This window comes from Lentinus tigrinus, assembly GCF_003813185.1.
Source record: "Lentinus tigrinus ALCF2SS1-7 unplaced genomic scaffold L226scaffold_3, whole genome shotgun sequence".
NCBI lineage: Eukaryota > Fungi > Basidiomycota > Agaricomycetes > Polyporales > Polyporaceae > Lentinus > Lentinus tigrinus.
In genome coordinates, this window is record NW_027137912.1 from 1,222,671 (window position 1) to 1,246,303 (window position 23,633).

Below are 23,633 nucleotides of genomic sequence, written 5' to 3' on the forward strand. Positions count from 1 at the left end.
TGACACCACTGGTATTCATGTGTGATATGTAGCATCCACGGCTAGTCGCGCTGTCTCTATGGCGACAACGTGAGCTGAATTTCCCAGCTGCATCATGGATGATGTAACCGTTGGACTGTTGGAACACAGTACTGCTACTGGCTCCCCATGACACGTATTACGGCGAGCATGGACACGACCGCAGGCCTGGTATAGAACTGCAAGCAATAAATAGCAGAAGGATACAGGATACAGGACGTCCAAATCCGCAACCTAGCCGCGGCCTCACGTGAATAGCGCATCGTAACGCTTGAGGCAGCTGTACCACTCGTAGTCTGTAGCGATAGCCCAATATCAGCGTATGGACTTAGGCGTGACGGATCGAACTGCACGAACCGAAGTTCTCTTTGGGGTTGCACCAGCACTTGCCCTTCTTGTGCAGCTCGCCTTGTGGGCAGTGCTGGAAGGGGTTGTGGCGGTATCCTGCGGATACAGATATGATGAGCTTCGTAGATACGCAACAAGCGAAAGCGTGAGACCACGAACCGATGTCGTTGAAGAAATGGATTTGGTCCTTCTTCGCAAACAGCGCAGCGCCGATACTGTGGACAGGCGCATCGCCCCATCGCTGTGCACGGTCTCATGGTGAGTTCGAGGACCAGGTCATAACGGTCGAGCGCACGCACTTCGTAGTAGAAACCGCCCTTCTCGTCGAGGAAGTCGAAGAACTTGGAGTAAGCTTCACCTCTCCAGAAGTCGAGGTCGCCAATCTCAAAGTTACTCCAGACTGGTCGCACCCATATCAGTGCATACTCAAGACTGCTGATTGTAACAGCGCTTACAGTGACAGTTGTTGTAGGTCTCACCACCATCATCAGAGATGAACCGCATGGCATTGTCGGGCTCGACGAGGCCGGGGTTGCTGTTGATGAACTCTGTGCTGGATGTGAGAATGTAGATGGAAGCACCAGAGCAGATCCAACATACCCTTCACACTATTCCAGAGCGTCGGGATTGTCGCAGGATACTCGTACAGCGAGACAGTGAAACCGTAAACCTTCTTCTGGTCTTGCATAAGGAGCAGAGGCTATTCACGCGAATGCGAAGTCAGCCCAACTCAAAATGAGTCGATGTATGGAATGAACATACGTCGTAGTGGATATCACAGAAGAAAGTGACATCGGGCCTACCGGAGGGATGAGTTTTAAATTTGGTGCTGGAAACGAATAACCTTACTCGACACGCCAGTAGTAGCGGTACTTGTCAAGAAGCGGGTGTCTGTAGAAGAACTGCACGGCAGTCAACATCAGTTGCTTCAGCTTAGTAATGTGACAGTAGACTCACGCCCGAGTTGAACCTACACATGTTCCGGTAAGGGACGCTCCCTGTTCCGATGTTAACTTGGGGTGGGGCTAGCGGAGCAGGACAAACTAACCTCCGTAGATGACATTATGGTCGACCATGTCCTTCCGTGCTGCAGTAGCACGCTCCTCGTCAATCCAATCGGGCTGATACCAGTCGTCCTTGGGAATGAGGCCAAACTCGATCTTGGCATCTGTGAGGGTCTGCACGCGACTGCAGCAGCAGGTGAGAGACAACACGAGCGTAACAAGGGTATAACATACTCTTTGAATTCCTCAGAGAAAGGCTCCTCGTTCAAAAAGACGTAAGGGTACTGGAACTCCTTGTTGAAACGATCCTCTACGGATCGGGGCTTAATGCGGGGACCAGAATGGGGGAGAACAGCACTTGCCTACTTGCTTCATGCTGACCACAACTCCAGGAAGGTCGCCATTGCGCGCGAGAAGGACGAAGGTAGCGTTGGCCTTGCGGGATTGAATGGGAGTCGTGGGGGCAACGTAGCGGTCCTCCGGCACGCCGTCTTGGTATGGAGGGTGACCCTTCGAGCCGGAGAACTGCTCGGAGAGGTGAGATAGGGATGTTGCGCGTCCGTACTCCTCATGCGAGAACGAGAGGATGAAGTGCAAACTGATCTACGTGTCGCTGTAAGTGTCGGAGCGAATGCGCCGCACACTCCATGTAGGACTCACTATGATGACCAGCACCAGTACCACGTAACGCATAGGCGTCATCATCTTGGGCGACAAGTGGTGCCTCTGCGGAGGCTAGGACGGTGAAGGAACGATGCTGGTTAGTACCGGAAGGAGAAGAGGAGTGAGAAGAAGGCGAGAACGCTGGGAGGCAGCGACGCTCGGCGCGCAGCACGGTCTCCGAGAATACGGCGTCTATCTTCTCCGTGTGATCGAGCATATTTGACGCTCTAGTAGTAGACGTTCGCACTTTATTCCACCACCGTTAGTCTCCTAAAGACCTCCTCTAGCTCTGGGTCAGAACTTGAGTTGTGTTCCTACAGAATCAACAGAGTCGCATGCCTCCAAATGTCTAGATGCATAGACAAGTCTAAGTCGCACGGTTGCGGGCCCGTTTGCCTGGCCCCTGGTCCTACCTCCATACCACTTCTTTTCGCCACGGTCATCCGGGCGCTGTCACGGCTCCGACTAGTGCTCGTCGTACTATCTCACCAGTGCACCACAAACACACAAGCTTTCGGGCGGAGGTCGTAGTAACTCAAGTGCTTATACTACCGTCCTCCCCGTCAATCTTGGATCGTCTGCGGAGACAAGCGCTTATACAGATATCGCTCCGAGCCAATGGTGTTTCTTGTAACGGGACCAATTCTCAGCACGTTACGTTCACTTCCTATCATTGCGCACAAGATATCGCTCCCAGTTGGCACTCCTCGGATGCGATAGGGAACCATCGGGTATGTAGTTTCTGTCAACCGGACGACTTGTACTACTAACCCCATTTCTTCCTGTGTTCAGTCGTTCCACGAAGAGTTGCCGCGTCTCCCTCTCTAGGTGGCATGACAAGCACTATGTTCGTGCAGGCAGTACGCCGTAGCCGCTAACTAATTATATCCGCCCTGAGCGGAGTTGAGCGAAACGTGAGTTATACAGTGATGTTTTATCAAGCGCATGATGAAATATATGTTTGGCCTACATAACTCCCTCGGCACTCTGCGCCGACTGGTGATGGGTGTGGTAGAGGAAGCCACATATCTCACTCTGGCTCTCTTATGCGACAGTTTAGCCCTATACACACAGTGTTCTCGGTGACTGTTCAACACCGGACGCTGGCAGGAGCACGAAGGTGCCGCCGCAGGAGTCGGAGGCGGGACCTATACTGCCGCTGTCCTCTTGCACATGCTTCTTCTGTGCTGATCGCAGGCGAGAGAAACCGTCCGAGTCATTGGGTCGCGCCGTCAGCATGCCGAGCCCTCCTTGTTGTCAGCGCCATGGATCGATAATGTGTAACATTTCTCAGCTGCAGACTCCGCAAGGTGGTCCAACCACTGCGAATTTTTCCTGGGTGTATATAACGCCAGAGGGACGAGTCGCTGAACCTGTCTTGTGTCTCAGTCAGCCCCTATGTCCTTCCTAGCCGTCGTCGTACTCGGGGTCATCTTCTGTGCGTATGTTTCTCGGAAGCTGCGAGTCTTCGCTCGCTCTCCGCTAGACAACATTCGGGGTCCACCGGCAGTATCATGGTTCAAGGGTGCGTGCCCTCGACTCCTTCGTCGCGGGTCATGGAACTGACAAGCACTTCCCAGGACATATGATCCAACTCTTCAACCTGAACGCTCACCAATTCCGCAAAGGGCTAGAAGTGGAATATCCCGGCGTCGTTAGACTATCAGGCATGTTCGGCGTACGTCTTACCTATCTAATTGCTTCCATGCTATCGGTCTGAATGCTAGTGCAACAGAAACCGAACCTGCTCATCTCCGACCCCCTTGCTTTACACACCGTTCTGATCAAAGAGTTTCACATCTTTGAGGAGCCACCCACCCACCTGGCGTGCGTTCGCTTTCGGAATTGGACTGATTCTACCGGTAGCACAGTGGTTCTGACGGAGACGCACTTCTACGCAGTCCTAACCGCCTCATGTTTGGCCCCGGACTGATCTCCATCGACGGTGAGCTAAGACCGTCACGGGTACTGATCACCTCGCTGATTGCTAGTTTCCAGGTGAATGGCACAAGAAGCAGAGAAAAATTTTGAACCCGGCCTTCTCTCTTGCAGCGCTGAGACAAACCGTTCCGATCATGTACGGGGTTTCGTATAAGGTTAGACGCTACCCCACGCGCAGCGTGATAAGCAGTGAACACTGTGCTAATGTGCTATGCAGTTACGGGATGCGCTGTCATCGCGAGCGACATATGACGCTTGGTCGGAAATTGACATGCTCAACTGGATCAGCCGCGGGACGCTGGAACTGGTGGCTCAGGCTGCTCTTGGTGGCACCCTCGACCCGCTTGAAGACGACTACCCGGGCGAATATGGGCGGGCCATGAAGTTACTCTTGTACGTATACCAAGGGGTATGAGAAATCTGATCCTGACTTCGAATTCTTGCGCAGCCCATCGCTGGCGGCATTGGCGCTCCCACGTCGGATCGTGTCGACTCTTGTCAAGATTGGGTCGCCGGAGTTTCGCAGACGCATCGTGGACATGATACCATACGCACCGTTGCAACAAATCAAGCACGTCGTCGACGTCATGGATGCAAACGCTCAAAAGATTGTCGACGAAAAGTTGGACGCCATAAAGTGCAAGGACGATGTCGTCTTGGCCCAGATTGGCGGTGGCAAAGACATCCTCAGCACGTTCCGTGAGTATTTCTGGTGCAACTTCACCTGGCCATATCACTAATGGGGTTGCATGTGAACAGTGCGTGGTAACATGGATGCGTCCGGCAATGTGACACTCTCGAAGGAGGAACTGGTCGCCCAGGTCTCGTGCGTATCGTATACACACCATAGCGGTGGGATTCCGTGTACTGACGCGACCACACACAGAACGCTGATCTTCGCCGGAACGGACACGACCACCGCCGCTACCACCCGGACCATTCACTTGTTGGCGCAGTATCCGGATGTGCAGGACAAGCTTCGCGAAGAGATAGTTGCCGCTCATAGGGAGAAGGGTACCAACGAGCTGCTCTACGATGACTTGTTCGACCTGCCTTACCTGGAGGCTGTATGCCGCGAGAGCTTGCGTTTGTGAGTAGCCAACATCTTTCTGATTCAGACCGTAGTGGTTGCAAATGCTCACCTGAACACCGTCAGATATCCACCCGCGTCGATCATAGCGAAGAGGTGAGCCTATATTTTTCCCTTCTTCAGTACGTGGCAGATCATAGCTCAACGTTCAAACGCATTTCAGTTGCCGTCAGGATACCATTCTTCCCTTGCGCAACCCCATCGCTGGCGTCGACGGGCAGGAAATCCAGCAAATCAGCGTCCCCAAGGGCACGTATATAATGGTGGGCGTCCAAGCCATGAATAGGTCCAAGGAACTCTGGGGAGAAGACGCCGATCAGTTCAAGCCCGAGCGCTGGCTCTCCGATCTTCCGGACTCAGTCATTCAGGCCCGCATCCCTGGCGTGTACTCGAACATGTGAGTGTGAGCGGTACAGAGTATCTATATTCACGATCGAACTAAATGCATCTGAAGGATGACCTTCCTTGGCGGTGGTCGTGCATGCATGTAAGACCTGTTTTTCATCCGTGACAGACTCTGCGGAACTAACACGGGTGATCCAGTGGCTTCAAGTTCGCTCAGTTGGATATGAGTGAGTGCATTCGCTCGGGTTATACACCATGCAAGGGGCAAGGAGATGCTGACGGACTCGCGTTACAGAGGTGTTCCTCTCCATTCTGCTGGAGAACTTCGTCTTCGAACCCTCCGACACCCCGATTCGCTGGAACTACGCCAGCGTCCGCTATCCCACCGCCGGATCTTCGGACAAACCTCAACTTCCCGTCAAAGTTAAGCGGATCAACACTGAGATAGACTAGATGGAGTAGATGCGAGGGGAGTCTTTGCGGATGATGAAGCTGAATCGTAGAGTCTAATCCTGTCCTGCCGACGTTCTTTGCCTCTTAGCTGATAATTTGTTACTCGTATGCTGCCTCTACCTATACTTATGAATAGCCTCTGGACTGTTATTGTATTCATAGCTATGAATGCTTTAACTTGAAGGCTCGAAGCCGAGTGAGACAATGACCGAGGATAGCCACGCTAGCAGGCCGAGCGAATCTGAATCAAGGACAGAGCTAGCAATACACCTGCTCCAGATGGCATCAAGGGAGGGGCCTCCTTCGAGAGATAACACGGCGGGCAATGCCAGATTCTCTGCCGGGGAAAAGTGAAAGAAAAGGAGCACCAAGAGGACACCTATTCGTCGATTTTCCGACTGTGTAGGCAAAAGGCGAGGAAACAGCGTCCTTTCCACGTGCCAAATGGGAGAAAAGGCGGGGGAAAGCCAAGGAAAGCCTGCCTTTTCCCCGCCTTTTTTCTCATACGAGAAGAACCGATGAACAGCTGTCCTCGCGGCGCGCCTTTTCTGTGACTTTTCCCCGGTCGAAAATCTGGCATTGCCTGCCGTGTAACCTTCACCGCGACGATCAATTCATGAGCCATCTGCAGGAGATGCGCCACCAGGCTAAACGGCCGTTCGTTCTCGGTGTGCGTATGAGCGGGAGCGATTCCGAGGGGTCTGCACGACGAGAATGGTTAGGCCGGCGAGCTGCTGGGATGCTGAGATCAAGGAGGCCTCGTCGAGCTTCCACTCACTAGGGTCGTCGAGATTGGGGTACATAGTTAACCTAGAGGGGGACGGGCGATCGTGTATCGCAGTCTTGTGTGTATGATCTGAGACTAGGGGGCGGATCTGCGAGCATGTGTGTATCGGGAATCTGGATGGACGGGCCTGGCCCGCGAAGCTGCACTTGTTGCACCACGAAGAGCATTGAACGTGCTATGGGACTTGGCCAATCGACCGGTATGAGAAGACGCGAACGTTGGGATAATAACCTTTGGGATTCGCGGAGTCATTTGCTCCCGAGGCCCCGGCGCGCAGAAAGTCTCAGGGACAAGAGGGGCCATCGTCTTGTGGCGGAGAGGAGGATCTGGGCATATCGCTATCGCAGGCGTCGGATCAGCTGGCGCATGATGGCGGTGTGGACTAACTGAGCAGGAGGCGTTCCGCGAGACTGGAACGGAGAGCCAGAGACGCCGACTATTGTCACCAATTGCAACAGACTGATCTTTGCCAGAGCACTCGGCGCACCAGCGTATATAGCCCCTTCTGCGCGCCCATGCTACGCCCCTCATAGCGACCCGTGCTCTCGCGCCACCCTCTACCACCCGCCCCGCCCACTCCCGCTCGCACCGTCCCCCGCAGGCCCAAGCCACACTCTTCGGTAAGCCAACGTTGGGCCGGGGGAACAGTGCGGGCTGCTGGACTGACGCAACGCCTCGCAGCTGCAGACACGGTCGCGTGCCTGGGAAGCACAGAAGCGTCGGAGTGCCCACCTGTTCAACGCGTGCCCACACACAATTGCAATGGATCGTCTCGCGGTCGAGCTTCTCCAACAGATCTTCCTCCTCGCGTGCACAGACGGCGGCTTCACAGGCGCATCCCTCTCCCGCGTCTCAAAGCACATCCGCGATGTCTCTCGTCCTGTCCGCTTCCACTCCATCGCCCTCCTCGCCCCCTTCCCCGACAAGATCGAGCAGTTTGCCTCCTGCTATGTCCAACAGCGCGCGCTCTGCCACGGCGCCACCCCCAAGGTCCGCCATCTCCTCGTAGCCTCCGCCATCCGCCAGGCAGACCCCGCACGCGTCGTCCTCAAGCCTAGTCCTGACGGCGATGCGACCAAGTACTCGCCAGACGCGAATGTCATCAAGAAACAGCGCGAGGCTTCCCTCAGAGAGCAGCGCAAGTTCGCCTCGGACGTCGCCGCCCTCCTCCAGCTCCTCGCCCCTGACCTCGTCTCCCTCACCCTTGTCCACTGCCACCGCTACGGGAAGCCCGAGATGCGCCTCCCGGACACCATCGAAGTTCCCGGTGGGTTCCCTCTTCTGCAGGAGTTCACCATTGCGGGCATACAGCCCAAGTTCACTTCGCCGGAGTGCCCCTCCGGTTCATTATACCCCTCCTTGGAACGTTTACATCTATCCCTTGTCGCTCTTTCTGGCTGTCCGGATCTCAACATCGTCGCATGGGGCGAAAACGCCCCTAAACTCACACACCTTCGCATCTCTAACGTCAACTACTGGCCACGGACTATCATGGACTCCGTACGGAAAGTCTTTGGTGAGTCCTCCCAGTCCATCTCTCCCCCGTCCGCGCTCATCGGCATGCGCGTCCCTTCTTCAGAATCCGAGCAATTGAACGCGGCCCTGAAGCAGGTCATCGTTCAACCCCACTCACCACCCCCCATGGGCGGCCCCTGTGGGACACCCCACTTCGTCTTTACTAGTTTCATGGAAAGCCTCACCGCAGCATGCAAACCCTGCTACAACCCCAACCTCCCGACCACCCTTCTTCCTCCCAGTCGGAATATGCGCGAGCACGACTGGGAGGCAGTCATGAGGAATCAGTGGGTCGATCGAATATGCGGCGGCCCTGGGTGCTGGGATACCACGAGCTAGCGGCGGTAGCGGTATCGGACTCTGGGTGGGACTTTTTGCTCGATGTTACGTCCTCGTCGTTCTGCAGCCTGCTTACGATGCCGTTAGGCTAGTGTATGCAGTGTCGTTCACCTATCAGGACTTTGTAGACACTACTACTTATGCTACACTTTAAACAGTGAGGTTTCGGCTTCATGGCCGCTAGGGCCGATCCGGTGAGGTACAAAGCTGCCGCGCTATCGCGCAACTGTCCTAAAACCAAACGGTACGATGGATCGGATCATTTGTCTGCCGTTAATAGTCATAGATCTCAACGTACTAATCATCGCCGCGCGTACGTAAGTAATGGGCAGCAGTCAGCTAATGCAAGGGTCAGCTTAAGCTTGTCAGAACAGTACTGAGTACTTTGATATTACTTCACAAATACAGTACATCCTGCAATAGCGACCGAGTCCGACATAGAGATACATTTACATAACAGGTGCATGTATAGATAGATAACAAACGAGTCTATACCCCCAATCCAGATGGTATTAACTGAAAGTAACCTGCAACGCGTCCGAGCACCTACTCCCAAGTGAACCCCGCCTAGGATGTCAAGCCGTGGCCTGTCTGGCAGGCATCGGTGCTGTTGCGGTTGTCGGTACTTGCGACGTCGAAGCCTGCATGCTCTGCAAGTTCTGACGTAGGGACTTCTGGAGGGGCCCACGCCCGTCCTCCGGGATCTCCTCGCTGACGTCGAAAGTTACACCAGGACGCCGCCTACGCAGCGTGCCCCGGCCTTGCTGTTCGTTCTCCTCCTGGTTTCTCCATTCCTGGGCAGCCATCATCGGGTCGCGAAGAGGAGGTGACGGGCGCCCCGCCGTGGAACTCCTCGTGGAATCGCCCCCGGTCAGCATCGCATTGATCTAGGCCGCAGTCAGTATCAACGATTATGCAGGAAGGTCGATAGACATTCGAACTCACCACTGTGCCGTCAACTGCTTCTACCGATGCAGTGGAGACTGTACGATGCCGCTTTGACAGCAGACGGAAAGGAGTGAACATCTTCCCGTTGGAAGCCCTTTGCCCAGAGGCGGCGACAGGAACGGGGGCGGCAATCGGGACTGCGCTAGTGCTGTAACCCCGCGCATGTTGTGACTGCGCCGGGATCGATACTGCGGCTGCTACAGCAACCCGAGGGGCATCCTGGGATGACGCGATCTTGTTTCCTATGGCAGGCGCTTGCACGTATCCCTGTGGTTGGGTAGGTTGGGAGATATTGCGCTCTCGTTTCTCGCGGACCGTGGCAGCTGGACCGGGAGTGTCGACTGCACGCTCCTTCGGAGGCGAGGAGCGCGAGCGGAACAGGCTCAAGCCGAAGAACCCTTTCTTCTTCTCCTTCTCCTTCGTAGTGCTCTTGGAGGTCGTGCGACTCAATGGAACAGAGGGTGCGACCGGAGGAAGCATCGAAGGGGCAAGAGAGGAAGGCGTGAGGAGAACGTCGTTCTGAGTCTGAGGAGCAGGAGAAGGTGCAGCTCTCGGGGGCACGTGACCACGCGTGGGGAGGCTTGCAGAGGCGTAAGCCCCCATCCTCCCTTGATACTGCGGGTCGGAGACTGTGCGCGAATGAGCAGGGAAAGGCGTAGCGGTGGCATGTGTTGGCGCAGGAGTGGGATATGTCTGATTGCGACTAGGGACAGGGGGCGCGGAATGAAGAGGAGCCGGGGTTCTGGACGAAGGGGATGATACGGCAATTAAACGAGGGGGGCGAACTGTAGGAGCCGGTGAGGGCGCACTACGAGGTGGCACGCGCTGCGCCAGCATAGGTGCAGCATTCGGCGGCGCATACGTAGCACCGGGATCCTGGACACGAAGCCCGTGGTCGACTGACTGACCGGAACGACCGAAACCTTGCGCTATGGAGGATTGTGTCGTATATGCGGCCTGAGTTGGGCCATTGACGTAACGACCGTACTGATTATCGTAAGTTGTTAGAGGAGTCTGAGTGCTGTAAGCTTGGGAATGAATAGGCGCGGCTACATTGGGTGCAGACGACGATGCGTTTGCATTAGGGTATCCCGAAGGCGCAGGAGAGCGGTATCGAGTGATATCGGGGTATGCAGAAGACGCGTTAGGCTGGCGAGAAATCGTCATGTCAGGTCGTGAAGGTGCATGAGGTTGCAAAGTGGTTGCGCTGGTGCGGTGGGGCAGTTGTTGCTGGGAAGATCCGGTAGGTGAGGGTTTTGTCGGAGCGCCATGGGTTATAGTGTCGTTAGAGCCATTACGATGGGAATGCAGACGTGCGGAGGGGGAGTGCCGGGGAGTATTGGCAGAAGAAGCAGCAGATACTGCGTGAGCGACGACAGCCGGCGAACCGGAAAGATATGGCTGCAACCGGGTTGCGTCAGGAGTAATCGTCGACACCGACGGAGGTTTAGGCGATCGAGGATCATAGCCCGCGTGTCCTTGGTAGTTTGACGGATTGGCATGAACGGAGGTCATCGGCGCAGGGGCTGAAGCACCTGGGTAAGTCAAACCTCTCTTAGGAGACGCATTAGATGGCGCTGCGGTTGGTCGCGTTGCAGCGGCCTCTTCGTATACAGGGAATCTGCTTGGCAAGTCACTTGTGGGCGCTCTCGTCGTCGAGCGGTACGGGTCGCTGTCAGCAGGGGGTGCCCCAGCTTGTGTGTTGGTATACCCGGCAGACTGGGCCTGAGGTGCAGGAGTCGAACGCGCGCGTGAGTCCGGGACCTGCAGTCGACCGGACGGCTGTGCTGGATAAGCGTTTGGCTGGGAAAGTCCAGCCGCCGTGCGGGAAGCGTAGGGGTCGGTAGGTCCTGGCGCCGTCGAGGGTGGTCGAACCACAACATCCGGTACGGCCAGTTGATTCCCATGGGCCACCCCAGATGTGCCCCCGTTAGTGTCCGCCCGGGAATGAGACGAGACTGCTTTTGGGTAGCTCTGGGCAGAGGGCTCGTACGGACCGAGGGCGCCTGTATTGGCAGAAGGATGGAGGTACCCATGAACTTCACCATAGGCAGCCGTGTGAGCATGCGTCGGCAGAGGATCTGGTTGACGAGTCGGCGTGGTCCCAGAGAGGATCTTCTGGAGCACGGAGCTCGTTTGAGGATCTGCCGGACCCTGCCCAGCCCGGATACTGACTATTCGTGGTGCAGAACGTTGAGATGCAGTCAAACCTACGGATGAGGCAGGCTTGCCTGATGGATGCACAGACGCCTGTGCAGGCACAGCCGACGCAGTTGTGAGCTTCTGAGAAGCCGGGTCCACAGCAGAGGTAGTCTTTGTGCCAGAATGATGCTTGGTGAGTCTCAGCGGCGTCGTATGCTAACAGGTGTATTTGACTCACTCGTGAATACCAGGCGTTTGCAATCTCTTGGCTCGTAGTAGGTTCATTCGCAGGTTGAACGTCGGCACTGGCGCTCTTGGACTTATGGCGGGATGACTCGCCATGTGTCCTGTGTTTGCGCTGAAACACCAATCAGTTTCTCGGAGAATCTTACTCAGGATGTATCAGCGTACCCGTTCCTTTTGGATAGTGGGCGCTTTCTCATTTTCACTGCCCGACGGTCCGGAAGAGTACCCACGCTGGATGACGCTCGCCTGGTCGCGTTGAAGGACGCTTGCCTGGTCCCGGGTGTGATGATGTCTGTCTACGGTCCGCGGCTGGGATCATCCTTAGTTCAATCGATCATATCACATCGACGTCAGACTCACCCGTTCCAAAACGGAGTGTCGTTCCTGCTCGCTGCTTGAAAGGCCCGAGTCTTGTCCGGCCTGCTGTGAAGACACCTTGTGGTGGTGTGAACGATGCGGCTTTGAAGACGTTCTCTCGCGTCGGCGCTCCGGAGGAGGAATGGGAAGGGGCGGATCTTCCTTGTCTGATGCATACGGATAGGTCGGCTCGGGTGCGGGAGCGGCAGCCCCACGGCTAGCGGAAGTTAACCCAGACCAAGGCATAGCGACGGGAGCTACAGAGGGAGGGTACGCGGATGTTGGCAGTTGCGCGGGGCGGGTATAGTCCTGCATGATCCAATTGAAGTAGCAGTGAGCACGGCAGTGTGCAGACAAGAGAGTAAAACGAACCGGGTACGGGACAGGGATCTTGTCTGTGGATCGCTGGGCAGTGGCTGTCGTTTGAGCGTACGCGTAGTATGCGCTTGCAGCATCTGCTGGTTGGGTCTCGACTGCCGTTCGAGCCTCGCGGTCCTTGTGTCGGTCCTTCTCCCTGTGCCGTTCCTTATCCTTCGACGACCGCTCCTTCTCTCCATCCTTCTCCCTCCTCTTCCGTTTCTCTCGCTCCTCGCGCGTTTCTGTGGGGTCGCGGGTCCTAACGTCACGGTCTTTGCTGCCAGCCTTTTCTCTGTCCTTCTCCCTCTCTCGGTGGTGCCTCGACGAGGAGGTGGGGTCGCGGGTGGCTTGTGTGGGAACAGCATAGGGTTGCGGTGGTACGATGGGCTGAGGATAGGCTTGTGCTTGTGTGATAGATTGGGCGTATTGCGCTGTGGTCCGGTAGGCCTGGCGACTGCTGCGATGACCTGAGCGTGATGCCTTCACCTCGTCGCCCGCGAGCGCCTTTTCGCGCGATCGAGGACTCCGTTTGTCCGTCTTCTTCTTCAGGTCCAGATGAGCTCGTAGGTCGTAGTACACGTCTTGCGTCTGATACTGAGAGGAGTTGGGAGACGGAGGTACTGCGTAGTATGAGGCCTGTTGTGCGGACGACGATCGGTCCCTGCTGGAAGACTTGTGATGGTGACGCGAATACGAGGTGGAGGGATCCTGCGGGTCCACTGCCTCCGCTCGCCGGGAGCTACGGTGCTTTCGGGGTGCCTCCACGCCGACTATCTGGTCCACGTTGTGCCGCTGTGTGGTGGCCATTGTCTGGCGGGGCTGGTCAGAGTCGGAGTCGCTGGGCCGCCATTGACCGTAGGTGTCCTTGCGCGAAGAGCTCGTCGTACGGTGACGGCTGGTCATAGAGAGCGGAGAGAAAGCGCAGAAGATAGGGCGCGAGTCGGGACCTCTTCCGACTTAATATGGCCGGGGAGAGAATGGAGGGAAACTAAGGCGTGTGTGGCCATGAGGCAGGCCTTCCGGTGAACCAAAGTTCCACTTGCGGCCTCTTACGTACCGCCACTCAGCAACGCGCCCGTATCCATTGCCAATCCCGCCCGCACTCGTCTGCAGTTGTCCGCCGTCTGCGCCGACCTGCGCGAACAGTCAATGAGTTGCTTATGGCAACCCATGTCACTGTCGGCCTTCTCGCAGTGATTAGAACAATATTGCAGAGGATTCTCACTTCTCAACTTCCGCAAGCAACCACTGGCATGGCACATTAACTCAAAAGCTGTGTATAATAGTATCGCTTTCCGAGCTTCGAGAAATGTAGCTTTGTTCTAGCTCGCCACACAGCCAAGCATGCACACAATACCATGCACCTGAGGAGATCGGATGAGCGTTGAAACGTGTTTGCGGCCGGTGAATTTGCCAGTCTACATATGTATGCCTGCTTGAGCCCGAGTCCATGCCCTCATTGTTTCAATACAGCTCTGGCTAGCTTAGGCCATCGACAGTAGACAACTGCGTAGTTTGCATGTTGTGTAGACACCCGAGTCAGCCCTAGAATGGACCCTGATTTGTCAAATTTTAAGAACACTAGTAACGCAGTACTTTATATGAGAGAATTCCAGGAGCCCCATCGCGACACAGTGAAGATGCGACTGGTTTGTAAGTATACTCGGATCTACGGCCATGTACTGTACAAAAACGCGAAATATGTATGCGGAAGTACGGCAAGACGACGCCCCAGAGTGCTCGTGAAGAGCGACGAGGTCTAGGAGAACTTCCACGATGCCGCCAGGTCATGGGAGGAAATACCCTCTGCTGCCAACTCAAAAACAGAGCCGGACAGCAACCACTTCCTGAACGACTTGATCTTACACGATTTTGACTCATTACACGACAGTAGAACAGCAACGAAGCTGGCGGAGGGATATACCTCCCTGTCGAGACAATTTAAGGATCGTGTGGTGTCTCGAGTCCTCGAGAGCCGTGGCAGAGATGATCAAAAGACAGAAAACAAGTAGGAAGACTGACTAGAGGCTCCCAACAAATTTCCTGTCTGGAAGACCGTCACCGCAAGCTGGAATCCGGAGGCCCATGGTGAGAGTCTGAAATGGAACAGGATGGAAAACAATGGGCGAGGCACGCATGCGGACGCGCTTTATTGACCGCCTTTGTCATGCTCCAAATGAAGTAATACATTCTCACGGGTCGGGCGAGAATCTCGCCCGCACGGAGCGTCGACCAGTGCAGGTCTCCTTGCATATCATCCGCGTTTCTCCAGCCTCCATCTACCATCCCCAGGCACTTCCGCAGCAGGTTTACTTTCTTTCCAACCAGAGGATTGATACTCCTCTCCTTTTGTCATGGTCAGTCTCAACGGTCGTGGTCGCGCCCGAATCCTGACGAGCGTGCGTCATAGAGCGATACCATGGACGCACTCGATGAGAAGGTGAATGGAGGACCACCCATGGAGGTTGAGGAGATCGTATCCGTCAATGATCGCGCGTATTTATCTTCTTCATTCTGCGTGCTTGGCTAATTGTCCGCGTCGTTCCTCGTTCCAGATGAAGCCTTCGCGGCTAAGCACATGCCCGACCTTGGCCATGACGTGAAGGAGTTCAAGGTCTTTACCTGGAAACTCACCAATTGGAAGAAGCTTGACAAGAAGATTACAAGTCCGGAGTTCGAGTGTGGCGGTCACAGATGGTGCGCCCCTGGTACGCCGCGACAATGACCCTCTCTAACCTCTGTGGCGTGTAGGCGGATCCTCTTGTTCCCCTTCGGAAACTCGAATGCACCACCAAATGATACCGTCTCTGTATACCTTGACTATGCTGATCCCAAGAGAGCCCCGGAAGGATGGCACGCATGTGCACAGTTCGCCCTTGTCATCTCGAATCCGCACGACCCCACCATTTACACCGTTAGCCGTGCGTCTTGTTCTGACGTCACAATGCGTATTACTGAGTCTAACCATCATAGATGCACACCATCGGTTCATTGCTGAGGAGTGTGATTGGGGTTTCACGCGGTTCAGTGAGTTGCGTAAGCTGTTCAGCGTACAGGATGGCCACACGCGTCCAACCATCGAGGACGAGGCCGCGGACGTCAGCGTCTTTGTCCGCGTCCTGGAAGACCCCACTGGTGTCCTATGGCACAACTTCGTCAAGTAAGGCGCACGCCCTGGTTACATATAATCCTCTGAGCGCTGACCACTCCATTGCAGTTACGACTCCAAGAAGGAAACAGGTTACGTCGGCTTGAAGAACCAGGGTGCGACATGTTACATGAACTCCCTGCTACAATCCTTGTTTTGCACGCGCTACTTCCGGAAGGTGAATATCGCGTCATATGCAGCCGTCAGACATTGCTAAGCACCAGCACCAGGCCGTGTACCAGATTCCCACGGAAGACGAGCACCCGACGGAGAGCGTACCATTGGCACTACAACGCGTTTTCTATCACTTGCAGACGTCAGACCAGCCTGTTGGTGAGTGAGCCGAGTCGGCTGACTAACCATCCTCTAATCTGAATACTCCTCTCCAGGCACTACGGAGTTGACCAAGTCGTTCGGATGGAAGTCGCTTGACTCCTTCCTTCAGCACGACGTGCAGGAGTTCAACCGGGTGTTGCAAGATAAGCTGGAGATGAAGATGAAGGTAATTTGGACCTGCCCTTTGGAGTCATTGAAGTTGACCTTTGAACAGGGTACGAAAGCGGAGGGGGCCATTCAGAAGCTCTTCGTTGGGAAGATGAAAAGCTATATCAAATGCGTTAACGTCGACTTTGAATCTTCCAGGATTGAGGACTTCAACGGTACGCATGGGTGGCATATGGCTGAGGTGTTGATTGTTGACATGCCGCGCAGATATTCAATTGAACGTTAAGGGCATGAAGAACCTGTACGAATCGTTCAAGGATTACGTTGCTGTGGAGACGCTGGACGGCGAGAACAAATACATGGCGGAAGGTTACGGTCTCCAGGAAGCGAAGAAGGGAATTGTCTTCCAGTCGTTCCCGCCTGTCCTCCATCTGCAGCTCAAGCGCTTCGAGTACGATATCCAACGTGACGCGATGGTCAAGGTACGTACAATCGACCTTCCAGTTAGAGCTTTAGTTCACCCTGTTTGTAGATCAATGATCGTCATGAATTCCCATTTGAGATTGACCTCGGCGAGTTCCTAGATGAGACAGCGGACCGGTCACAACCTTGGGTCTATAAGCTGCACGGTGTTCTCGTGCACTCCGGCGATCTCCACGGCGGCCACTACTTTGCGTTGATCAAGCCAGATCGTGAGACAAGGTGGCTCAAGTTCGACGACGACCGAGTGACACCGGTGACTGACCGGGAGGTCCTGGAAGAGAACTACGGTGGCGAAGCCCTCAATGGCCACGTTCCCCCAATGCAGCGGAACCAAGTGCGTGCGATGAAGCGCTTCACCAACGCTTACATGCTCGTCTACGTGCGCGAGTCTGAGATCGATGAGGTCCTTGCACCCTGGAAGGATGAGGACACGCCAGCTCACCTCAGTGAGTCTACTTTGTCACGGGCACAGGCCGTCAGCAGTTGTACTGACCGCAGTGTAGAGCGGCGTCTCGATGAGGAGCGTCTGCAAATGGAGGCGAAGAAGCGCGAGCGTGAAGAACAGCATCTGTACCTTACTGCCAAGGTCATCACAGATCAGACGTTCGCTGAGCATGAGGGCTTCGATCTCGCCACCTTCGACGAGCGGAACTGGCCAGCGACCGAACTCCCCAGTTTCCGTGTGCTCAAGAACGAACCGTACAGCACGTTCAAGCAACGCGTGGCGCAGCACTTCAACTACCCTGAGAGTCAGATCCGCTTATGGGTTCTTGTGAACCGACAGAACAAGACTGTCCGACCAGATACCCATATCCCGGAGAATGAGCCGCAACTCAGTACGTGTCAGAATGTTATTACTGAATAGGGTATCTCTGACCCCTTGTATAGCCGTCGAAGTCATCCGTAATAACATGGCCGTACGACAACAGAACGATCTCCGACTGTATCTCGACGTCATTCCTGACCCATCCAATGTACGGCATATACTCAGGTATCCTGTTATGCTGCTCATGTCGTGTCTTACAGCCGGAGATTCCTGGCGGCTCAATAATGATCTTCCTCAAGCACTTCGACATTGCCAATCAGAGACTGTCAGGTGTTGGCAAGGTGTACGTACCTCGAGCCAGCAAAGTTGCAGACCTCGTCCCCATCATCAATGAGCGGATGCGATGGACGCCAGGCACCCCTCTGAAGCTTTACGAGGTAAGGCGTAGCCGCAGTGAGCATGCCTCGACAATTGGCTAACTCGAAACCTCGTAGGAAATCAAACCCGGCATGATCGAGCTCATGAAACCCAAGCTCACCTTCACGCAGAGCGAGATCCAGGACGGTGACATCATCTGTTTCCAAGTGGACGTGCCCGAGAAGGAGTAAGTCGATTGCCACATACATTTCGAAGTCACAATTGATCCGTTGATCGAAGGTTGCACGACTTCGAGACTCAGGGACTCTACTCAAACCCTGTACAGTACTACGACTTCCTCCAGAACCGAGTCATGATTCTGTTCCGACCGAAGTACGAGGAGGCTGACGCAGAACATCCCGAGTTCCACCTAACGCTGAGCAAGAAGCAGAATTACGACATCGTATGTGTCCACTTCGAATGGATGCAGATCGACATGACACTGACCTCTGGTTCGCAAAGATGTCTGCGAAGGTCGGCGAGAGGCTCGGTTGGGATCCTATCAAGCTGCGGTTCACGACAACGCACGCGTCCAATGGGTCGGCGAAACAGGTGCTCAAGCGTTCCCTGAACCAGAGCATACAGGAGATCATGCAGCCGAACTATGGCAACCCGCAAACGACAGTCATCCTATACGAGAAGCTCGACGTCTCGATCGTCGAGCTCGAGACGAAGCGCAGTCTGAAGGTGATTTGGACGGGCATTCACAACAAGGAGGAGTCAACACACCCCTTCTTGCTGCCCAAGACGAGCTCGGTACACGACCTCGCTACCGAGCTCTCGAAGCTGGTCAAGCTTACGCTTGGTGGCACGGGCAAGATCCGCGTCTTCGAAGTCTCGAAGGATGGGAAGACGCAGAAGGAGTTCACGGGCTCAGAGATGATCGGAAACATCCCGGACCCGGTCGAGTTGTACGCGGAGGTCAGTGGATGCGCTGTTTGCTGCGTACGATGACAGCGTTGACAGGCGTGACCACGTAGGAAATACCGCGGGAAGAGCTCGAAGCGGACGACGCGGACAAGGTGATTAGCGTGTTCCACTTCTCCAAGGAGGTCTCGCGGACGCACGGGGTGCCTTTCCGCTTCGTCGTCAAGCCCGTACGTATTAGAAACGTTGACCGCAGCATGTCATCAAGACTGACCTACCTGTGCTTGGTGTAGGGCGAGAAGTTCTCGGAGACGAAGAAGCGTCTCCAGGCACGAATAGGCGTGTCGGACAAAGACTTTGCCAAGTACCGCTTTGCATTGATCCAGGTCGCGACCTTCAAGCAGCCATCGTATATCGAAGATGGTAAGCAGCCACATTTCACTGTGTCACCGGGACGTATGCTCATCTCCCACGTAGAGGACACGATCTACGATCACAAGTTCGCGCCAGAGGACTGTCTTGGCCTTGATCACGTAGACAAGTCGGGCAAGACTCGTACAGGAGCAGGGGAGAAGGCGATCGTCATTCGCGGATGATTGATTGTCTGCCTCCGCGTCCCTTGTATGCGTCAGCGGACTTTAGTGTTGGTAGTTGCGTCGTATTGTCCGTCCAATAGTTGCATCCGGTCTGTCTCTTACATGTACTCCTGCCTTGACTTTCTCCCTTCCATATCTGACTGTATAACGGCCCTCACGTAAAGAGTGTACACCATCTCCAATCGTATTGCCCATGGTATGACAGCGAACGAGGAAATATAATCATAACTGTACGGTTACTTGCGCTTTTTCGATTTCTTCGACGGAGACTGAATGGCGAGCATCTATTAGACATAGGAACATGAGGAAAAAGTATGGGTCGCTTACAGATTTCGAAGGTGAACGTGGGGATGTAGGCGACGCGACATCTGACCGGTCGCTGTCGCTGAACGTACCACTGTCAGCGCGAGCGCTGGGCGGTGCAAGACCGTTTGATTTGGCGGAGACTGGTGTTACAGGACGCGCAGGGCTCGATGGCGTGGATACGGCGGCGGGGGGCGAGGTGGGCGGGGCAGTTTCGACAGCGAACTTGGGTAGGGGATGCTTCCCGTACTTGCGTTCTGAGGGGAGAGACATATTGGTCGGTGACCCAGAAACGTACGTCTACGGGTCATTCGACGTACCAGCTTCAGCACGAATAGCAGGGATCTGCTCGACCAGAGAGCGCATCTTCTCGTTGTGCATCATCTCGGTCGCAGTCTGGAAGATGACGCTGCCCCATCCCTCGACATACGCGTTGGCCTCTGCCGCAACCTCAAGGATCTCCGCCTCAAGCTCCTTCTCGGCAGCGAGCAGACTGTTCCAGAGGTCGTCTCCGATCGAGCCTTTCTGCAAGAGATTCTGGAGGGCGGGTTTGTCCTCCCGGAGGCGGATAATACGTGTGACGTCGGTCATAGCGCGGCGGACGAGTGCAGCCTTGAGGAGAGTCTCCGGGGCAGGGGGGTCGCTCATTTGCAAGAGGGAGAAGTAGACATCGCGTTCGTGGTGCTGAGGGAAATATGGCTCGAATACTTTGTCTGGAGGCGGACGAACGAATTAGCGATGCGTCATAGGCATTCGGTGCGGGACATACGCGCGTTTCTCCGCCTGTAGAAGGAGCTGAATACGATGAGAGAGCCAAAGACGATGAAGACGTAGAGGACGGGGACGAGGACGGAGGCCATCGCGGCAGGCGATGGCGGACAGCAAGACTTGGAGAACACGATCTGCTGGCAAACTGACCAGTGACACGAATCTCTCGCACATGGCCTCGGTCGCGTGTCACTGTCCCAATGAGGGATGTCCCATTAGCTCAGCAGACGCACGTACAGGGAGTAGACGCCAGATACCGGCCGCGTTCCGACCGGGTTCCGTAGCAGGGCCGCCGGGTCACGCGCGCCCGCCGAGCTCGGTGCCCAGGCGCATCGGACGCATATGAAAGTGCGGGGGATGCGGGGTACAGACCCAGCTCTCCCTACCCCGCATCCTTCCCCGCACTCCAGGCAGAGTCAGAGTCAGTCATGTTCAGGAGCAGCGCGTCCACCTCCCGCTACCTCTCTCGCGGCTTCGCCCAGCGTCGTCTCGCGTCTACCAAGGTTGGGACGAGAGCGCATCTCAGAATACCGTCAGGAGGCTCATCGCGACTTGTAGACTGTGAGAGATGTTCTTGAGGAAGTCATTCCGAAGAAGCAGCTCCAGCTCAAGCAGCTTGTGAGTCTATAACCTGCAACCGACATGCGCACGACACTGACCGCGTGCGCAGAAAACCGAGCATGGACAGGCCGTTCTTGGCGACGTCAAGGTGTGTCCATCCGTTGTTGGTGATAGGAACGACCCTGCCCACATATGCGCTGCATACAGGTTGAGCATGTTGTCGGCGGTATGAGGGGACTGAAGGCCATGCTTTGGGAAGCCTCCGTCCTGGATCCTAACGAGGTATGGCTCCGACATCCACTGGCCCTCCTGTTTGCTCATATCCATCACATCCTCGTAGGGTATCCGGTTCCACGGCATGACCATCCAGGATTGTCAGAAGGTCCTGCCTGCAGCTCCCGGTGGAAAGGAGATTATCGCAGAGAGTATGTTCTGGCTTCTCCTCACGGGCAAGGTCCCGACTGAGGCGGAGACGCGTCAACTCTCTCGTGAGCTTGCGGAAAAGGGAGACCTGCCGGAGTACATCGAGAAGCTCATTGACTCGTGAGTGTGCCTTGAGAACACCACCCCGTAAGACCGAGCCTCATTCTTTCTCTTTCCCAGCTTGCCGTCCACTCTTCACCCGATGACCCAGCTTGGTATGGGTGTTGCTGCTCTGAACAACGAGAGCAAATTCCAGGCCGCGTACGAGCGTGGCATCAAGAAGAGCGAGTACTGGACCTACGCCCTGGAGGACTCGCTCAACCTCCTGGCTCGTCTCCCCGCACTAGCTGCGCGCATTTACCGGAATATCTACAATCCCGGCAAGCCCATCCCGAAGATCAACAAGGACCTTGACCTCGTTGGTGAGTTGGAGGCAATGCGTGCGGCGCAATGCGGACTTACTGATTTTGGCCTCAGGGAACTTCGTGAACATGCTTGGCTACGGGAGCAACCATGATCTGACCGAGTACTTGCGTCTTTACATCGCAATTCACGGTGACCATGAGGGTGGAAATGCTTCTGCTCATACCTCTCGTTAGTCGCATTTGCATTCATGAGACCGCTCTGTTTGACGGCTTGCCGCAGATCTCGTTGGCTCCACGCTTTCTGACCCCTATCTCTCGTATGCTGCGGGTCTGTACGCCCTTGCTGGACCGCTTCATGGGTACGTACCTGTCGCAGTAATTGTCTGGTGCCTTGTGTCTTGCTCACATTGCTATTCGCAGTCTCGCCAACCAGGAAGTCCTCAGATGGCAGATGAGCATGCAAAAGGAGCTCGGCGACAACATCTCGCATGATCACATCAGGGAGTACCTCTGGAAGACACTGAAGAGCGGTCAAGTTGTCCCTGGGTAAGTGCCACTGCCTATCCTGATATACACCCTGCTAAACGGACGGATGAAGATACGGTCACGGCGTGCTCAGGAATCCCGACCCGCGTTTCATGGCTCTTCAGGCATTCTGTGACACCCGACCGGAATTGCTCGCAGACCCGATCGTCCAGCTCGTCAAGAAGGTGAGCAGCGGAGTAATCTGTACTTTCCAAACCGACCGGCGATTGACCTTATCTCCAGACGTATGAGGTTGCGCCTGCCGTCCTCAAGGAGCACGGCAAGACCAAGAACCCTTACCCGAACGTTGATGCGGCGTCTGGTAAGTCATCTCCTCCCCTTTCTTACGAGCGTGTTACTGCGCATGCTGACGGGATACTGCGCAGGTTGCGTTCTCTATCACTACGGTCTCACGCAATTCAAGGTATGTAATTTGTCCGTGGACACGGATGCGCTCATCGTGGTAACATTCTGCAATCTAGTACTACACCGTCATCTTCGGTGTATCAAGAGGTGCGTTATACGCCCATCCCTTCCATATGATGTTCACCCAATTCCCCATCCGTAGCACTTGGCTGTCTCACGCAGTACGTATGGGCGAAAGGTACGTAGATAGGCTTCACTGGAACGACGCTGCCTAAACTCTGCCGTTCTTTCACAGCACTCGGTCTCCCTATCGAGCGCCCGAAGTGTAAGCCGTCATGCTGCCTGAGACGTTTAGCATATATTGATGATTTTTATAACTTCCAGCCCTGTCCATGGACGCCATCGAGAAGCTCATCAAGCAGTAAGGACGCATGGCGTAGTCCCTACCGGGGGCGCTGTGCACGCCAATCTCGACTTCACCATGGCTACCATGTCTACAACCATCCATTTGGACTCAAGAAGCCGTTGCGGCGCAGGGATCGTCGCTGTCAGGACCATGGATGGATGTAATCTTAATGGAAAGCGCATATTATTGTACATCATTTCAAGTCACTTCAATCTACGACACTTGGTGGAACTGTCCGCGGCTTACGATGAATTATGCAAGAGAAGGAGACGAGAAGGGCGAGAGAAATAAGTACTCATGAACAACAACAACAAGGGAGGGATATCGATTGGTCGGACGACATGTCCTTATGTACCTAGAAACTAAAGGGGTGAGGGGAGTCCCGATGACAAGTATCACGGACATGTCGAACTGACCAGACCAGCTGCAGCCTGGCCCAACGTACATACACATAACTACTATCATGAGTGGGACTAGAAAGCGAATTAGGAGAGACAACGCGGAATGAACGGAGCTTGCCGAGGGGGGACAAAGACGCACGGAGACGATGCTATTTACAGAGAATACAGAAGTACCGCCCCGAGAACCCAGAAGAGACATCAGAGTGCAACGGTAGACCGACAGACGATCCCAAGTCATAGA

General features: G+C 55.1%; 8 protein-coding genes across 8 annotated transcripts; 4 read left to right on the plus strand and 4 right to left on the minus strand.

Annotated features, from left to right (window-relative positions):
• Positions 1–6: 6 nt before the first annotated feature.
• On the minus strand, positions 7–2,171 carry L226DRAFT_530352 (glycosyltransferase family 15 protein). Its single transcript, XM_067679841.1, has 13 exons — positions 2,031–2,171; positions 1,733–1,973; positions 1,605–1,680; positions 1,415–1,554; positions 1,324–1,364; positions 1,216–1,268; positions 1,129–1,165; positions 967–1,066; positions 822–914; positions 666–766; positions 526–607; positions 376–462; positions 7–314 (listed from the first exon to the last, which is right to left on the minus strand). The coding sequence occupies exons 1-13, from the start codon at positions 2,073–2,075 to the stop codon at positions 265–267; spliced, it is 1,146 nt and encodes a 381-aa protein (XP_067540749.1). The 5' UTR covers positions 2,076–2,171; the 3' UTR covers positions 7–264.
• Positions 2,172–3,066: 895 nt separating this feature from the next.
• On the plus strand, positions 3,067–6,061 carry L226DRAFT_530353 (cytochrome P450). Its single transcript, XM_067679842.1, has 14 exons — positions 3,067–3,558; positions 3,614–3,711; positions 3,769–3,860; positions 3,935–3,978; positions 4,032–4,129; positions 4,192–4,367; positions 4,423–4,673; positions 4,734–4,800; positions 4,861–5,064; positions 5,131–5,160; positions 5,228–5,461; positions 5,519–5,551; positions 5,608–5,636; positions 5,705–6,061. The coding sequence occupies exons 1-14, from the start codon at positions 3,432–3,434 to the stop codon at positions 5,860–5,862; spliced, it is 1,641 nt and encodes a 546-aa protein (XP_067540750.1). The 5' UTR covers positions 3,067–3,431; the 3' UTR covers positions 5,863–6,061.
• A 583-nt stretch (positions 6,062–6,644) lies between these two features.
• Positions 6,645–7,295, minus strand: L226DRAFT_192814 (uncharacterized protein). The gene has a single exon (XM_067672772.1). It carries the CDS (start codon positions 7,178–7,180, stop codon positions 6,725–6,727), a length of 456 nt encoding a protein of 151 aa, XP_067540751.1. The 5' UTR covers positions 7,181–7,295; the 3' UTR covers positions 6,645–6,724.
• Positions 7,130–8,701, plus strand: L226DRAFT_530354 (uncharacterized protein). The gene is made up of 3 exons (XM_067679843.1): positions 7,130–7,269; positions 7,331–8,165; positions 8,229–8,701. The coding sequence occupies exons 2-3, from the start codon at positions 7,412–7,414 to the stop codon at positions 8,501–8,503; spliced, it is 1,029 nt and encodes a 342-aa protein (XP_067540752.1). The 5' UTR covers positions 7,130–7,269; positions 7,331–7,411; the 3' UTR covers positions 8,504–8,701.
• A 1,856-nt stretch (positions 8,702–10,557) lies between these two features.
• L226DRAFT_192861 (uncharacterized protein) lies at positions 10,558–13,579 on the minus strand. Its single transcript, XM_067672773.1, has 6 exons — positions 12,569–13,579; positions 12,200–12,505; positions 12,005–12,135; positions 11,832–11,951; positions 11,683–11,764; positions 10,558–11,625 (listed from the first exon to the last, which is right to left on the minus strand). Exons 1-6 carry the CDS (start codon positions 13,454–13,456, stop codon positions 10,996–10,998), a joined length of 2,157 nt encoding a protein of 718 aa, XP_067540753.1. The 5' UTR covers positions 13,457–13,579; the 3' UTR covers positions 10,558–10,995.
• A 1,217-nt stretch (positions 13,580–14,796) lies between these two features.
• Positions 14,797–19,527, plus strand: L226DRAFT_609125 (cysteine proteinase). The gene is made up of 20 exons (XM_067686027.1): positions 14,797–14,910; positions 14,964–15,045; positions 15,109–15,250; positions 15,305–15,474; positions 15,527–15,713; positions 15,771–15,879; positions 15,932–16,034; positions 16,091–16,203; positions 16,252–16,360; positions 16,413–16,627; positions 16,678–17,074; positions 17,132–17,464; positions 17,517–17,602; positions 17,655–17,831; positions 17,889–17,998; positions 18,052–18,214; positions 18,274–18,732; positions 18,792–18,908; positions 18,972–19,101; positions 19,156–19,527. The coding sequence occupies exons 1-20, from the start codon at positions 14,908–14,910 to the stop codon at positions 19,272–19,274; spliced, it is 3,324 nt and encodes a 1,107-aa protein (XP_067540754.1). The 5' UTR covers positions 14,797–14,907; the 3' UTR covers positions 19,275–19,527.
• L226DRAFT_550270 (uncharacterized protein) lies at positions 19,511–20,437 on the minus strand (the record flags this gene model as incomplete). The annotated part of the gene is made up of 4 exons (XM_067682740.1): positions 19,511–19,558; positions 19,602–19,834; positions 19,898–20,290; positions 20,347–20,437. The coding sequence occupies 4 exons, from the start codon at positions 20,435–20,437 to the stop codon at positions 19,511–19,513; spliced, it is 765 nt and encodes a 254-aa protein (XP_067540755.1).
• A 336-nt stretch (positions 20,438–20,773) lies between these two features.
• On the plus strand, positions 20,774–23,010 carry L226DRAFT_542833 (citrate synthase; the record flags this gene model as incomplete). The annotated part of the gene is made up of 16 exons (XM_067682155.1): positions 20,774–20,848; positions 20,904–20,963; positions 21,016–21,054; positions 21,114–21,188; positions 21,247–21,449; positions 21,510–21,751; positions 21,807–21,923; positions 21,975–22,053; positions 22,115–22,240; positions 22,293–22,404; positions 22,463–22,541; positions 22,606–22,643; positions 22,702–22,732; positions 22,788–22,823; positions 22,881–22,910; positions 22,970–23,010. The coding sequence occupies 16 exons, from the start codon at positions 20,774–20,776 to the stop codon at positions 23,008–23,010; spliced, it is 1,383 nt and encodes a 460-aa protein (XP_067540756.1).
• Positions 23,011–23,633: the final 623 nt, after the last annotated feature.

Bases quoted from the DNA above. Each gene is read 5' to 3' on its own strand.
- L226DRAFT_530353 (XM_067679842.1), top strand. From the start codon at position 3,432: ATGTCCTTCCTAGCCGTCGTCGTACTCGGGGTCATCTTCTGTGCGTAT. The intron at 4,368-4,422 runs GTACGTATACCA...ATTCTTGCGCAG, and splicing joins CGGGCCATGAAGTTACTCTT to CCCATCGCTGGCGGCATTGG. The intron at 5,065-5,130 runs GTGAGTAGCCAA...GAACACCGTCAG, and splicing joins TGCCGCGAGAGCTTGCGTTT to ATATCCACCCGCGTCGATCA.
- L226DRAFT_530352 (XM_067679841.1), bottom strand. From the start codon at position 2,075: ATGATGACGCCTATGCGTTACGTGGTACTGGTGCTGGTCATCATA. The intron at 1,681-1,732 runs GCAAGTGCTGTT...CCCGATCCGTAG, and splicing joins GGTCAGCATGAAGCAAGTAG to AGGATCGTTTCAACAAGGAG. The intron at 1,365-1,414 runs GTTAGTTTGTCC...ACATCGGAACAG, and splicing joins CCATAATGTCATCTACGGAG to GGAGCGTCCCTTACCGGAAC.
- L226DRAFT_192861 (XM_067672773.1), bottom strand. From the start codon at position 13,456: ATGACCAGCCGTCACCGTACGACGAGCTCTTCGCGCAAGGACACCTAC. The intron at 12,136-12,199 runs GTGAGTCTGACG...CGCGGACCGTAG, and splicing joins GACACTCCGTTTTGGAACGG to ACAGACATCATCACACCCGG. The intron at 11,952-12,004 runs GTACGCTGATAC...TTGGTGTTTCAG, and splicing joins CCACTATCCAAAAGGAACGG to CGCAAACACAGGACACATGG.
- L226DRAFT_192814 (XM_067672772.1), bottom strand. From the start codon at position 7,180: ATGAGGGGCGTAGCATGGGCGCGCAGAAGGGGCTATATACGCTGGTGC.
- L226DRAFT_609125 (XM_067686027.1), top strand. The intron at 16,204-16,251 runs GTAATTTGGACC...ACCTTTGAACAG, and splicing joins AGCTGGAGATGAAGATGAAG to GGTACGAAAGCGGAGGGGGC. The intron at 16,628-16,677 runs GTACGTACAATC...CCCTGTTTGTAG, and splicing joins AACGTGACGCGATGGTCAAG to ATCAATGATCGTCATGAATT.
- L226DRAFT_530354 (XM_067679843.1), top strand. From the start codon at position 7,412: ATGGATCGTCTCGCGGTCGAGCTTCTCCAACAGATCTTCCTCCTCGCG. The intron at 8,166-8,228 runs GTGAGTCCTCCC...TCCCTTCTTCAG, and splicing joins CTCCGTACGGAAAGTCTTTG to AATCCGAGCAATTGAACGCG.